The sequence below is a fragment of the Lipotes vexillifer genome, unplaced genomic scaffold (genome assembly GCF_000442215.2).
Source record: "Lipotes vexillifer unplaced genomic scaffold, Lipotes_vexillifer_v1.1 scaffold12, whole genome shotgun sequence".
NCBI lineage: Eukaryota > Metazoa > Chordata > Mammalia > Artiodactyla > Lipotidae > Lipotes > Lipotes vexillifer.
In genome coordinates this window covers 4,765,496-4,779,055 of record NW_006796716.1, presented here as the reverse complement: position 1 = coordinate 4,779,055, position 13,560 = coordinate 4,765,496, and the positions used below count along the sequence as shown (strand labels likewise).

The following is a 13,560-nucleotide window of genomic DNA, read 5'->3' as shown; positions in this document are numbered from 1 at the left end:
GTGAGCAAGGCTCAATCTCTTGTTTCCACTTCCTCATCTGTATAGTATCTGGGGATACTGTTACAGGGTGGTTAATGAGTGGGTTAGTGGGTTTCAATCCTCTTAGGTATGTATTTAGGAGTGGAATTTTTAGGTCATATTTAACTTTTCTACATCTAATTTTCATTTATAAATATAGTAACTCTATATTTAACTTTTAGAGGAAACTTGCCAATCTGTTTCCCACAGCAACTGCACTATTTTACGTTCTTGCCAGCAATGTATGACGGCTCCAATTTCTCCACATCCTCATCAAGTATTTACTGTTTTATTACTACTTATCATTTTCCCTCACCCACATTAACATTGCAGCAGCCCTAAAAACTATTTAAATTAAAACAAAAAATTTCTATGACACTCATATATTTAAAAATGACTCCAAGGTCATTTTCTAATTATTCCTGGCAGAGAATATTCAGTATTGCACCTGCCTTGGCTAGCGAGGGATCAATGCACCAACACACCGTTTCTTACATAATCCCGGGACAAAAAAACACTTTGGGAACAAATTTCTGTCTTAGAGAGCTGCCCGGAGTAGGCACAAGAGTAGCACTTGAATAGCTCTTCATCTGCATTTCACGTTTTTTTACTCTATTCTCTCACTGTCCCATGGCAGGCAGTCTAGCCCTAGGTGGAACCTGGGCCGCATGTGTGCGCAGGCACAAACCCTTAGCCCAACCTCCTCCCTCTGGCCCCGCCCCCCCAGGCCCGCCCCTCCGCCGCCATGCCCCCCTATCTCGGCGCTTTGGGGCTGAGGGAAGAGGAGATGAATGTTAAAGAGGGTCTGCGGCCAATCCGCGTGCGTCTCCGGGAAGCGGCGCTCCACACTGGCAGAGTAAGTCTGAAGACGTAGCCACTCTCCAATCCGCATTCTGGGGGCGGGACTCAAGTCGGGCGGTGCAAGGCAGGAGGAGGAGACCGCCGGGTGGAATCACGTCACCTGGGACTGGAGCCGGAAGCCACGTCTGGCAGTGAGCGCCCCCCAGCACCGTAGGCTGCGATGGTGAGTGAGGACGCATGCGCGGGACTACGCGCCGGGGGTTCGGTGTCCCTGCCCCCCCATCTCTTTGGTCGCCCAGTCCTGAGCCTGCACTCCGCCCTCACCTCCTATCCGCCCCGGGACCGAGAGGGAATGGAGATGGAGGGGTGGCGACCTAGAGGGCTGAGCAGGGGACGGTGGGAGGATGTATAGAGGCTGGGGAGTAATCTGAGGGGGAGCGGCGGGCCACAGGTGGAATTGGAGACCGAGCTGAGGGGAGTTGTCTGTGGGGTAGCAAAGGTGGGGTGTGGAAGGCCGGTGGAGCCCAGGGGCAGAGAGTGAGGACTGACGGAGGCTCAGGAAGATCAGTGTTGAAGGCCATGTAGAGCAAAGAGGGTCTGGAAGGGCCCTGGCTGGGGAAAGAGGCCTGGGGGGCCATTGTCAAGAGAGAGACTTGGGTTTGCCAAGGGCTGTTCTCTTAGCCTGCTGCTCACTGATTGCATCTTTACCCACTAGACTTCTGCACTGACCCAGGGGCTGGAGCGAATCCCCGACCAGCTCGGCTACCTGGTGCTGAGTGAAGGCGCAGTGCTGGCGGTGCGTTCTGGAAAAGGGAGGGGGGGCTCCTCCAATACACATCGCCCGATGATGCCTTCTAACGTTGCCCAGTTTAACCTGATTTGTCTCTGTTCTTGATTTTTACCTGGTATCATGCCTGGCATATAGGAATTAAATTCGGGAATTAAATCAATTAATCTATCTCTGGAATCTTAGTCCTGTAACTGTTTTGAGGTAAAAGAGGTTTACTGACTCTACCAAAGCCAGACTAGTTACAGGTTTGTTGATAACTGACATTACCTGAGTTATTCTTGAGTATGTCTTTATTTGGTATTTATTGAAGAGGCTTGGTATTTTGTTCTACAGTACAATATAGTGTCAGTGCTCTAGAAGTTTTCAATCTAGCTGGAGAGAAAAGGTTTAAGGTTAAAAGTTCAGCTAGAGAGACAAGGCTTAAGGTTAAATGTTCAAAGTATTGCACGTGGTAAAGATAACTGAAGGAGTCCAGAGTGAAGGATTCAGCCCTTCGTGTTAACTTGTGTTTTGGCAAGGAAACTTTCTTGGAAGAGACAATTCAGCTGGCCTTAAAAGATGGATGGTTGTGAACAGGCAGAAAAGAAAGAGCATATTCAGGGCTGGGAGGTGGACATATTTGCAGGAGTGTGACATCAGCCTGTCTGAATTGCTGGTGGGTTTATGTTGAAAAGATTTGGAAATGTTTGGGGGAAGAAGAGGATATGTTAAGGAAAGATCTGATTGTGGAGGACTTTCAAGGCTGGGTTAACACCTGTGGATTAATCTTGGGGGGTAATAGGAGCTTTGAAGGGTTTTTGAAGAGAAACATGAGCTGATGAAGTGATTGAGCGGAATTGTTCTATTAGGTGTAAAGATGAGCCAGAAGGAGAGAGATTCAGAAGCAGGGATGCTGTTGCCAAAATCTAGGTATGAAACAGCTGATGGCAATAAGAAGGAGCAAGGAGAGAAGAGATTTTTAAAGGAAGAATCGATATGTCTTCGTAATGACTAGAGATAGGTAATAGAGGAGATAACTTTTCCATGCTGTAAGACTTTGAACTCAAGCCTAGAATGATGGTGCCTTAACAAACAGGGACTTAAGAAAGGAAGTTGATTGGGGAGGGGGAGAGGTAAGGGGAATTTTGGTGGCTCAACTTTAAACACTGAGTTTGATATAGAATAATAGCAATTAAATATATAATGCTAGGAGTTATTCTAAGCATCTTGGTAATATGCTCTTGTAACCCTCACAACAAGCCCATAAGATAGGTATTGTTGTCCCCAATTTACAGATGAGGTAACTGAGGTACAGAATGTCCAAGAGAGCGAAGCGTGCTGAATTTGACTCAGTGGGAGGCCCATATTGAGGAGGCAGGAAGAGGAAGTTGAGATCATCACAAGAAAAGAGGAAGCCCAGGCCACTGTGACATCATTACCCAAGGGCTAGGTAGTAGAAAGGGGTTCAGGGACAAAGGGGATGTTTATGTTTCAGATTCTGCAGACAGGGCAACAAACGGGAAGACTGAGGAAAAGACGGCGCCTGGAACAAGTCTGTGGTGGGTGGGCACTGATGTTTGAGAATGTGATTTTATCAAATAAGTGGGAACAGGGAGAGAAATCAAGATTCAGGGATTAGGAAAAGAGCATCAGTAAAGAAATGGATGAGAGTCACTGCTTCCCAGGAGGAAGCCCGGTATTTTAAGGATGACAAACAGGATGGCATCAAGAGGGGCAACAACGTCACAGGGCAGTTTTTGGGTGGGTCTTTCCAAAACCGGGGGTGACCTTGGGATATTGGAAAGTGGGGGCAGGTTACAAGTGCTAGAGCCAGTGTCCTTGGAATTTTCTCCCAATTCTGTTCCCTAATTCCTGCCATCTTCCCTCCTCTGTCTGCATGTAGTCATCTGGGGATCTAGAGAATGACGAGCAGGCAGCCAGCGCCATCTCTGAGCTGGTCAGCACGGCCTGCGGTTTCCGGCTGCACCACAGCATGAACGTACCCTTCAAGCGCCTGTCGGGTGAGCCCCTGGCCCTGGTGACGGTGTTGGGGGGTGCTGCTCCCCGAGGCTTCTCAGAGAAAAGCACCTATCTCCTTCCAGCCGCCCACCACCTCCCCGGGGTCCCTGGTTCTGGCCACTCTGTTCCCCTTGGTATTCACCCCTGCATCAGAACTATGAGAAAGCAAGAGAAGGGGATTTAATGGAGGCCTCCCATCTTCAACTCTCTGAGCTTGGAAGTGTCAAATTTCTTTGGCTTTGGAGCCCAGCCAGTTTGTGGTGACCCCCAGGGAGGCCTTCGCACCCCACTAACTCTCTGCTCCCTTCCCTCTCCCGGGGCGGGGGAAGGTGTGTCTCCCCTCCAGTGGTCTTTGGAGAACACACGCTGCTGGTGACCGTGTCGGGACAGAGGGTGTTTGTGGTGAAGAGGCAGAACCGAGGCCGGGAGCCCCTTGACGTGTGAGCCTGCCAGAGGGCGAGGGGCAGAGGTGGATGGGGCCGTGAGCCTCTGTGACGAGGAAGACGCAAACCTCCCGCCGCCTCTCTTGATTGCCATTAGAACTAAGGCTGTCTGCTCACCCACTTCCCCACCCCTACCGGGAAGGGCAGAGGCTTGGGGACTCTGTACTATGTTAAGGAGAGTGAGGGCGAGGGGACCTCCCTCTCCTCACCTTCCCTCCTAATAAACGTGAGTCTGATGTTCCCAGGCCCAGGGATGTGTCGTGTGTATTGGGGGAGGAGGGTCACACCCCATGTGTCTTCCAGCTTCTAGGGCCTCAGCCCAGAGGAGTGGAGCAAGGCCACCTCTAGACATCTAAAACTGGGACTCAGAAGAAAAAGAAAATGGGTGGGAAGGGAGCTATTTGGTGTACATGCTAAAGGGAATCTTTCTGAGCCCCTGGGTCTCTGCTCCTGCCACCAACACACAAAGAACATTCTTCTCCCTCCTGAACAGGTATTTAATAGTCTTATTTCAGTTGGAAGCAGTAGTTGGAGAATAAGTTACAGGAACAGACAAACCAAAAAAATACCCCCAAAACCAAAAAACTCCACATAAAGTGCTTCAGACTGCAAACGTAAACATGAGGGTGAGGGGAGGCCCCGAGCTCTCCCCTGACCTGAGACAGGAGGGTCATGTCATTGTCGGGTCCCTTTACCATCACCACCCTCTGATCTCAGCCCTGCGGGTGGGAGGGAGGGAGGGAATGTCAGAGGCAGGGAAGACAACTTAAAGGAACGAGGAAAACACTTTGTAAACTTAGAACCAGGGTGCAAGGCAGGGGGCAAGGGAGCTCCTGGAGCCCTTGCCTTGGCCGAGGGGTGGGGCCAGCCCCCCCAGGAGGTCCGGGAAATACTGTTGGCTTCACGCCACAGCCATCCCTGCCCGTTTCACAGCTTCTTCCCTCGTCCCTCATCAGCAGACACAGACAGGCGGCCCTGAGGGCCTCCTCACCCTCGGTGGGAGGCATCCCAGGGGAGGCACAGCCTGGAGGGAGCACCGCTCCGGGGGCTGTTCATTTCCAGGAGTGTGAGAGGGAGAGCTGGATGGTGCTACTTGACGGGCTCCACCACCAGGACCTTGCACTCGCGCTTGGCGATCTTGTCCAGAGAGAGCACAGCCTTGTCCGGGGGCAGGTAGAGGGGGCGGCTGACAGGCGAGGCCACAGGGGGCGTGATGGCCCTGCGCTCCATCACGCTGCCCGACCTGGGAGAAGGCAGAGGCTATGAGCTCTGGTTGGACCCAGGGCCCCTCCCTGCTCCCTCTCCAACTCCGGCCTCTACCAAATCCACTGGCACCCCTCCCGCGGTTCAGTACCTCATGAGGTGGCTGCGGGAGGGCTGTTGGTGGGAGAAGGACTGAGAGCGGCCCAGGCTCGCCTGGTGCCTCTCTACCAAGTCCCGGACGGCAGGGCTGCTGGGGCTGCTCTTGCGAGAGAGAGGCCGGGCCTCGGGCGGAGGGTGGGACACGCTGGCGGTGAACTGCAGCTTCAGTTTCATGTGCTGGCTCAGCTGGGGTAGGGAGACATGGATCAGCCACCCAGCTCGGCTTCCAGGCCCCGGACCTCCTTTCAGGTCATCTTCCCCACTTGACAGGCCGAAGTCGGATCTAAATTCCACCTTCCCTCCGCGCGGCTTTGTAGCACCACCCATTATGCTTCAGCCACAGAAGCCAGCGGCCCTGACTCCTTCCACCTGATGCTCTGCCTCACCCAGCACACAGTCTGGCCCCTACCAGCCCACCTCGAAGAGCCCCGTCTTCAGAGCCTGAAAGGCCACACTGAAGGTGAGCGCGCTGCCCTTCCGGGAAAAGCCGAGGTTGTTGAGGGGTGTATGGCAGACGATGGAGTCCAGGGCTGCCTGCATGGCCCGGCGCTCCTCCTCACACAGCTGCTTTCCTGGGGGGGCAGAAACGGGGGCTGGGAAACACATCTGTATGGTGTTTCTCAGTTTGCAGAGGGCATTCACGAGCACAGTCTTGTTTTGATCCTCAGAGCCACTCTGTGGAGTAAACTGAGTATATGCTATTGTTTGCTGAATTTTATAAATGACAGTAGCTAATACTGTGTATTGAGATCTATTCTAACCACTTCACATAATATTAACTCACTAAGTCGCTTTAACAGCCCCACGAGGTATTATTTTCTCCGTTTGAGAGATGAGAATTCTGAGGCTCAGAGAGATTAAGTAACCTACCAAAGGTCACACAGCTAAGAAGTGGGAGAGGTACAAGTCAAACATACCAGGGAGCCCAGCTCCAGTGTCAAGGCCCTTAAAATCATTCTGCCCCGCGGCCTCTCTAAACTCTCCATTGTGACACCATGGAGACCACCCCGGTTCAGAGCCGAAGCAGCCGGCCACAGTCACCCATCTCTGTGACTGCTTCCCTTCCCCTCCCCTCCTTCGGGACAAGGTTAGGCCTGGCAGCCACCTACCAGCCTGGGCGTGCTCCGGGGTCCACACGAGCCTCACAGCAAGGAAGTCTTGGAGATTGTTGAGCAGCGTATAGGTGACAGTGAAACGCTCGTAGGTCCGAACAGGGGACTCACAAGAAGCAGTCATCACAAAGCACGGGCGGTCCAGGCGGATGCTGGGAAGGCTAGAAGCAATGAGAGAGAGAGGGAAGCAGGATGTGTGTGTTTTGAAACAAAGATGAACAGGATGGTACCCAGGCGGGGCCAGGGTGGGGTGTCCCACAAACTCACCGGTAGTGGGTATAGATGCTCTGGGTAAAGGGCAGCTTCGGCGTGGACCACTGAACCACAGCAATCAGGGGAACTTCTAGGCCCTGCCAGAGGAACAAAGGGAAACATCACATGTATCAGAGGTTCCCTCTCCCCTTAGTCAATCCCCTGGCCTCTTCCTCCCACTGCATTTTCTCACCCTCTCTCCTGAACACACCAGTCTCTTATACTCACCTCCTTGGCCCCTGGAGGGGGCTGCTCACCCCCTCTGAGCTGGAACAGGAAGTTGTGTTCCTCCAGAGCACTAAGCAAGCAGGGGAAGCAGCCAGAGGTACCAGGGAGCCGGCAGAAGGAGCCCATGGAGACTTCCCCAGATTGGTGACTAGTTCAGAAGAAAGGGACCAGAGCTGGATCTTTCCACACCAGAGCTCTCGGCCCTGCCCCCATCCCCACCACTGTGCGGCCCTGCCCCTCCCCAGGACCTCACCAGACATTGTCCACCAGCAGCACAGAGCCATCGGGCATGACAGGCAGATAACTGGCATTGAAGTTTGGGAGAATGCGGATATCCCAGATGGAAATTTCCTCCTGGGAGGAGCTGTTCAGCACTGTCGGAGGTAACCAGCTCAGCTCAGAGTATCTGGACCCCTTGGACCCCACCTCTTCCCCCCTAAAATGGATCTATCCCCACCAGAGTAACTGACACCCAGTCAGTGCCCTTGCTGCTGCCCAAGACCTGAGCCACCAATCTGCTCACCCTTGAGCACGGTCAAGTGTTTTCCAGCCACAGTGAACTGGCGACATTTCAGAACTGGAGGGGGCAGCAGAGTCAGCAGGGTGCTCACTGCAGGAGAGGGCGGAGGCAAGAGATGATGGGCTGGGTGAGCCTCATTCCAACCCACAGTTCTAACTTGCTCTTCTCTCCAGCTTGGGCACTTGCCAGTATCACCCCTCCACTGTCCCCCAAATTCCAGACTCCAGCATTTCCTCTCTGCATTCTCCTCCCCACCTTGGGCCTTGAAAGCGCTCTGCTCGCCCCGGAAGGTCTCCCCAGGAGATCGGGTCTGCAGCAAGCGCAGGTAGCCTTGATCTCTGACCTCTGGTGCCTCAACCTCCCGCTTCCACACGGTCACTACAATCTGAGCACAGGGGACACAGGACCACAGTCGAGAGAAAAGACACACGGCCAGCCTCAGAAAGGGCGTCAGAATTAGGACAACAGCTCCACCCCATGCCAGCCTTACCTTGGCCTTAGGTGTCCCTGGGGGCAGTCTATCCAGTGAAACGGTGAGTGGGAAGATGACCTCATCTGTGGACACAATTGGTTCCTCCACAGGCAGCTGGGTTGTGAAAAGGGTGAAGAGGTCACAAGAGTCAAGGCCGCCCGCAGTGCCAGCGTTCCCTTTAAGATCTGCGGTATGTGGTTCTCGCCCTCCCCTCTCCTAACCCGTCATCGGCCTCCCGCTTCCCTCCAGCGTCCCTCTCCCCTCCGGTCTTTGGAGCCCAGCAGACCGCCCCTCCGCCCTGTGCCGTGTCGCCCCGAGCTCCTCACCGTGGTCGCTCCCCCTGAGGTAGCAGGGCCCGGGCCGTGGGTGAGGAGGGGGCTGCAGCCTCGAAACAACCCCCCACCACCAGGGTCCCCGCCCCCCGGGGGTTCGGAATCCTGGTCGCCGGAGCCACCGCCCACGGGCGCCCCTCCGGCGCTGACCGAGGCCAGGGCGGCCAGGGCGGTCGCCAGTTCTGCCCAGGCCCCTCGGGAGCCCAAGCCCGGGCCGCCTCCGGCGCCGGACCCCACGCCGCCCCGGCAGCGCAGCACCAGCAGGAAGCGGACAGTCTCCCCCAGGTAGAGGTGGTTGCGCCGGGGCAGCGCCCGGTACCGGCCCGGGTCTCCAGCCAGCTCCGCGCGTGGCGGCAGCGGCACGGCTCTGGACCCCTTGGACCCCACCTCTTCCCCCCTAAAATGGATCTATCCCCACCAGAGTAACTGACACCCAGTCAGTGCCCTTGCTGCTGCCCAAGACCTGAGCCACCAATCTGCTCACCCTTGAGCACGGTCAAGTGTTTTCCAGCCACAGTGAACTGGCGACATTTCAGAACTGGAGGGGGCAGCAGAGTCAGCAGGGTGCTCACTGCAGGAGAGGGCGGAGGCAAGAGATGATGGGCTGGGTGAGCCTCATTCCAACCCACAGTTCTAACTTGCTCTTCTCTCCAGCTTGGGCACTTGCCAGTATCACCCCTCCACTGTCCCCCAAATTCCAGACTCCAGCATTTCCTCTCTGCATTCTCCTCCCCACCTTGGGCCTTGAAAGCGCTCTGCTCGCCCCGGAAGGTCTCCCCAGGAGATCGGGTCTGCAGCAAGCGCAGGTAGCCTTGATCTCTGACCTCTGGTGCCTCAACCTCCCGCTTCCACACGGTCACTACAATCTGAGCACAGGGGACACAGGACCACAGTCGAGAGAAAAGACACACGGCCAGCCTCAGAAAGGGCGTCAGAATTAGGACAACAGCTCCACCCCATGCCAGCCTTACCTTGGCCTTAGGTGTCCCTGGGGGCAGTCTATCCAGTGAAACGGTGAGTGGGAAGATGACCTCATCTGTGGACACAATTGGTTCCTCCACAGGCAGCTGGGTTGTGAAAAGGGTGAAGAGGTCACAAGAGTCAAGGCCGCCCGCAGTGCCAGCGTTCCCTTTAAGATCTGCGGTATGTGGTTCTCGCCCTCCCCTCTCCTAACCCGTCATCGGCCTCCCGCTTCCCTCCAGCGTCCCTCTCCCCTCCGGTCTTTGGAGCCCAGCAGACCGCCCCTCCGCCCTGTGCCGTGTCGCCCCGAGCTCCTCACCGTGGTCGCTCCCCCTGAGGTAGCAGGGCCCGGGCCGTGGGTGAGGAGGGGGCTGCAGCCTCGAAACAACCCCCCACCACCAGGGTCCCCGCCCCCCGGGGGTTCGGAATCCTGGTCGCCGGAGCCACCGCCCACGGGCGCCCCTCCGGCGCTGACCGAGGCCAGGGCGGCCAGGGCGGTCGCCAGTTCTGCCCAGGCCCCTCGGGAGCCCAAGCCCGGGCCGCCTCCGGCGCCGGACCCCACGCCGCCCCGGCAGCGCAGCACCAGCAGGAAGCGGACAGTCTCCCCCAGGTAGAGGTGGTTGCGCCGGGGCAGCGCCCGGTACCGGCCCGGGTCTCCAGCCAGCTCCGCGCGTGGCGGCAGCGGCACGGCGGGGAAGTACATCGAGTAGTCGCACTGGGACTCCATGGGCGGTGAGGGCGGCGCGGGCCGGGCAGCGAGGTGGGCCGTGGCCGGCGGAGGGCGAGGGGGCCGCTGGGGTGGGCCCGGGGAGCCCCGAGCCCCGACTGGTGCTGCGCGCGGCCGGACCGGCCCGACAGACCAGCCGGGGCCGGGAACCGGGGCAACGAGCCCGGAACCGAGACCCCGCGGGGCCGGAACCGGGGTGCTGGGCCGAATGACTGGAGAGACACCGGAAGCGGAAGGGAAGGGGCGTGGCCTCGGAGGCGCCGGAATTTGTGGGCGACCGGATTTTAGACAAGAGGAGCGGCGTGTGCCTGCTGCATGAAGGGTTTAGGTGAGACTGCAGACAGACCCCTTCTTAGAGAACTATGAAGAGAACCCCCTCCAACCCCGTTTCTCCCAGGAAGATGCTCCATCCCCTTCCCTTCCGCCCTATATAGAGCAGGTCAAAGTTTCAAATTATTTATTCATTCAACAAACATTTCATAGTGAAATGAGTATAGCCCAATAACAAATATTTCATAGAGAGATGGACGCATTATTCCTATCCCTTGTGTCCCAAACAATCTCTGCCGTACTCCATGGTTTGCTCCTCCAGGGGGGCTTTGAGAGTGCTGTTTGGACCCGGGGGGGGGGGGGGAAGGGCTGGAAAGGGAAAGGGGCAAGATGGGGGGAGGATGCTTCTAGGACTAGGATTCCTCGGCACAGGCTGGAGGACGTGGGGCCCACTTCCGTGCAAAGTTCCACTGGTCCTTTGTGGAGCAGACATGGTCTCTGGGGGAAGCAGAAAGGGCATGTGGCTGCCTCACACTCATCACTGTGCCCCTGTGGCTCAGCTGCTTTTCAGCCTAAGACTTAGTGGTCTGATGCCTAGGGGGAGGGTAGCCTTGAAGTCTTGAGGGGCACAGAGACTGTTGGGGGGAACTGCTTGGCATCTAGCTTGTCCTTGTACTGTAGCTCAGGGGTAGCCAGGCGCTCACATTCCTCCTGGTCTTGGAGGCTCAGGCCACTCCGAAGCACGTAACCCAAAACCTTACCTGATCCAAACTGGAAAGGGCGGAACCGCCGGTCAGTGATGTACTTGGGGTCTAAAGCCTCACCCCCCACCAGACAGTGTTTAGCCAGGGCCTCTCGGCGAGCCCGGAGCTCCGCCACAGCACTGTCCAGCCGGCTCTGGCCATATTGCTTTATCCGGGCCCACAGGCTGCGGTTGAAGTGAACATAGAGAGCCCAGTCCAGGTTGTTCCAGGCTCGGGCCCTTGCAGACAGCTGCCTGTCCTCAGCAGTCAGTCCATCATCGCCGACAGCACTTCCTCCCTGCCCACCTCCAGCCTGAGCGTTGTGCATGAAGCCCACCACATCATCTAGACCCCAGCACAGGGCATCTGCCAGCAGGACCAATGACTCGTCAAAGTACTCGGCCACCAAGACCAGGTCAAAGACAGAGTCCAGCCAGGCCAGATTCCACTGGATGAAGGATGAAGACCTCAAATCTAAAGAGGCAGAGCTGGACGTCTGGCTGTGACCATCAGCAACAGTGGGAACGGGATGGAAGAGAGCATTGGGATCCAAGGTGTGGGCTCGCAGACCAACACCAGAAGGCAGCTGTGGCGGGTTGGGATCTCTGGGGGGATGAGGATTCCCTCTCTTGGTCCTCATCTCTGGGGGAAGGGGGAGGCCAAAGTCAAACCATAGCAAGTTGCGTGCATAGTGGTCCCCACGGGCCCCGGGCTGGTAGAAGGCTCGGGGATTGTCCAGGAAAGCAGCCAAGGACGGTGATTTGCGGAAAGCCGATGATGTGGATTTATAGTAGGAGAAGGCAGAGCGGGCCAGAGCCGCTGGGTCTCGGACAATGGAAAAGAAGAAGCTGTCAGAAGGCATGACCTGAAGTACCTGCAGAGAAGAGGAAACAGACACAGGGAGAGAGAACTAAGCCAGCAAGAAACTATGAGCAAACCCAGTGCCCGCTGACCCCCAGCCTCCTCCAGCCTCCTCCTGACAGCTCTGCTGGGAACTCCCAGCTTCCTTCACCAGCTACATAGGTCTTGGGTAAGGCACTTAACATCTCTGAGACTCAACTTGCTTATCTGCAAAACAGGGATCCATCCTTCCTTCCCAAGTGATTATGGAAGTTACATGAGATAAGGATAGGAAGGAACCTGGAACATGGGAAGCTCCTGGAGAACATTAACTTCCTTGGGCCTTTCTGTCTGCCTTGGTCAGTAACACTTCTAGGAATCAAAGCTTTGTGTTCACTTCTCCAACAAAAACCAAAGTGCCTACTCTGGGACTCTGTCACAACTCCAAGAAAGGAGCTGGCCTCAGGCCTTCTCAGGAGGATCACTGGCAGCAAATAGGGAGGAGACAGAGCAGTCGCAATGCTGTCTCAGGTATAGGCATCAGGGGCAGGCCAAGCCCAGGATGGCCGAAGGACAGGGCACTCCTGGGGCTCCTTGGCATCTTGCAGAGCAAGAGACACCCCTGGAATGGGCACTGGGGAGCCATGGCCACTTGGTAGGGTGCTGCTCTGAGGCCTGGGATATGTGATCCCACTTCTGGGCAAGAAGGAAGGTGGGAATTGGGCTGAGCCACACCCTAGCGTGGTCCTTCAGGCAGATCCATGCCAGAACCCAGCTCTGGGGCTCCTTGAAGGGTTTCTGCCTCTGAACGCGTCCTCTGTCATTGAACCTGACTCCCTGACAAGTCTCCCAGTCTGCTCTGCCAATGTGGGCATGCCTGCAGGGCGAGTCTGTGAGCTGTATGTCTCTTTGAAGGCATAGGGAAACTGCAGAGAACGGTCTGTGGCATCAGATGGACCTGGAATAAAATCCCAATTCAGCCATTTACCAACCTTGTAACTTTGGGCAGGTTATCGAACTTCTCAGAGCCTTCTCAGAGCCTCCATCAGTAAATCTGGGTTAACACCTACCTTGAAGGATGTGGAAGTGTGGGGAACATGGGAGGTAGTGAGGGGTGGTGACAATCATCCTAAACTCCAGAGGAACCTGCCTCAGTGACCGCTGTCCTCGCCTCACTCCCAGCAGTGCTCCCTCGCTTCTCATTAGATCACATTCATGCTGCTCAGCTGCTTTCTCCTGCTCCAGCTGCAACAGGACTGCCTTTGCAGCCACCACTGAAGTTCTACCACCTACGCATGCACGCACACCACTGCCACCATGTCTTTAAGATGTTTTGCTCTAAGAACACCTAATATTTTCCTTACTACAAAGTCATGTCCACCCTTTCCTATAAAACCCACCTCTCCAGAAAGCCCCACCTCTTTTGATGAATATTCTCCCCACAGTTCCAAATACAAACACACATACACAAGCACACAGCCCACAGAAGGCACTTTGACTTTGGAGCAGCTGGGCCTGGGTTCAAATGCTAGCTCTGTGGCTTTCCGTTAACAGAGGCCTGTCACTTAGCTTCTCTGAGATTCAACCTCCTCATCTGTGTAGTGGAGACACTTATAACGCCTTCCTGGCAGGATGATGGTAAGATGACTATCCAGCACCCAAGAAGTATTCAGTGAAAGTTCGCTCTTTCCC

The 13,560-nt window shown here is 55.8% G+C and overlaps 3 protein-coding genes across 4 annotated transcripts in view; 1 reads left to right on the top strand and 2 right to left on the bottom strand.

Moving 5' to 3' along the window:
• The first annotated feature begins 963 nt into the window (after positions 1-963).
• Positions 964-4,292, top strand: LAMTOR4 (late endosomal/lysosomal adaptor, MAPK and MTOR activator 4). The gene is made up of 4 exons (XM_007468866.1): positions 964-1,042; positions 1,535-1,615; positions 3,492-3,609; positions 3,954-4,292. Exons 1-4 carry the CDS (start codon positions 1,040-1,042, stop codon positions 4,049-4,051), a joined length of 300 nt encoding a protein of 99 aa, XP_007468928.1. The 5' UTR covers positions 964-1,039; the 3' UTR covers positions 4,052-4,292.
• A 234-nt stretch (positions 4,293-4,526) lies between these two features.
• TRAPPC14 (trafficking protein particle complex subunit 14) lies at positions 4,527-10,196 on the bottom strand. The gene is made up of 11 exons (XM_007468865.1): positions 9,608-10,196; positions 9,300-9,395; positions 9,065-9,194; positions 8,813-8,899; positions 7,258-7,378; positions 7,005-7,152; positions 6,792-6,874; positions 6,522-6,685; positions 5,830-5,984; positions 5,405-5,598; positions 4,527-5,293 (listed from the first exon to the last, which is right to left on the bottom strand). The coding sequence occupies exons 1-11, from the start codon at positions 10,013-10,015 to the stop codon at positions 5,140-5,142; spliced, it is 1,740 nt and encodes a 579-aa protein (XP_007468927.1). The 5' UTR covers positions 10,016-10,196; the 3' UTR covers positions 4,527-5,139.
• Positions 10,197-10,458: 262 nt separating this feature from the next.
• GAL3ST4 (galactose-3-O-sulfotransferase 4) overlaps positions 10,459-13,560 on the bottom strand; it is a 5,932-nt gene continuing 2,830 nt past the window's right edge. Inside the window, exon 4 of one of the 2 annotated variants that reach the window (XM_007468863.1) lies at positions 10,459-11,902. In XM_007468863.1, coding sequence (XP_007468925.1) covers positions 10,880-11,902 — 1,023 coding nt within the window. In that variant the 3' untranslated portion in view covers positions 10,459-10,879. The remainder of the gene's footprint in view (positions 11,903-13,560) is intronic. The other variant, XM_007468864.1, reaches the window with a different exon arrangement.

What these genes read in the sequence shown, in the direction of transcription:
- LAMTOR4 (XM_007468866.1), top strand. An exon ending in GTGAAGGCGCAGTGCTGGCG is followed by an intron (nt 1,616 to 3,491) that starts GTGCGTTCTGGA and finishes GTCTGCATGTAG; the next exon opens with TCATCTGGGGATCTAGAGAA. An exon ending in ACCCTTCAAGCGCCTGTCGG is followed by an intron (nt 3,610 to 3,953) that starts GTGAGCCCCTGG and finishes TCTCCCCTCCAG; the next exon opens with TGGTCTTTGGAGAACACACG.
- TRAPPC14 (XM_007468865.1), bottom strand. Translation starts at nt 10,015, where the DNA reads ATGGAGTCCCAGTGCGACTACTCGATGTACTTCCCCGCCGTGCCGCTG. An exon ending in CTGCTGGTGGACAATGTCTG is followed by an intron (nt 7,153 to 7,257) that starts GTGAGGTCCTGG and finishes CTTCTGAACTAG; the next exon opens with TCACCAATCTGGGGAAGTCT. An exon ending in TGAAGACGGGGCTCTTCGAG is followed by an intron (nt 5,599 to 5,829) that starts GTGGGCTGGTAG and finishes TCCCTACCCCAG; the next exon opens with CTGAGCCAGCACATGAAACT.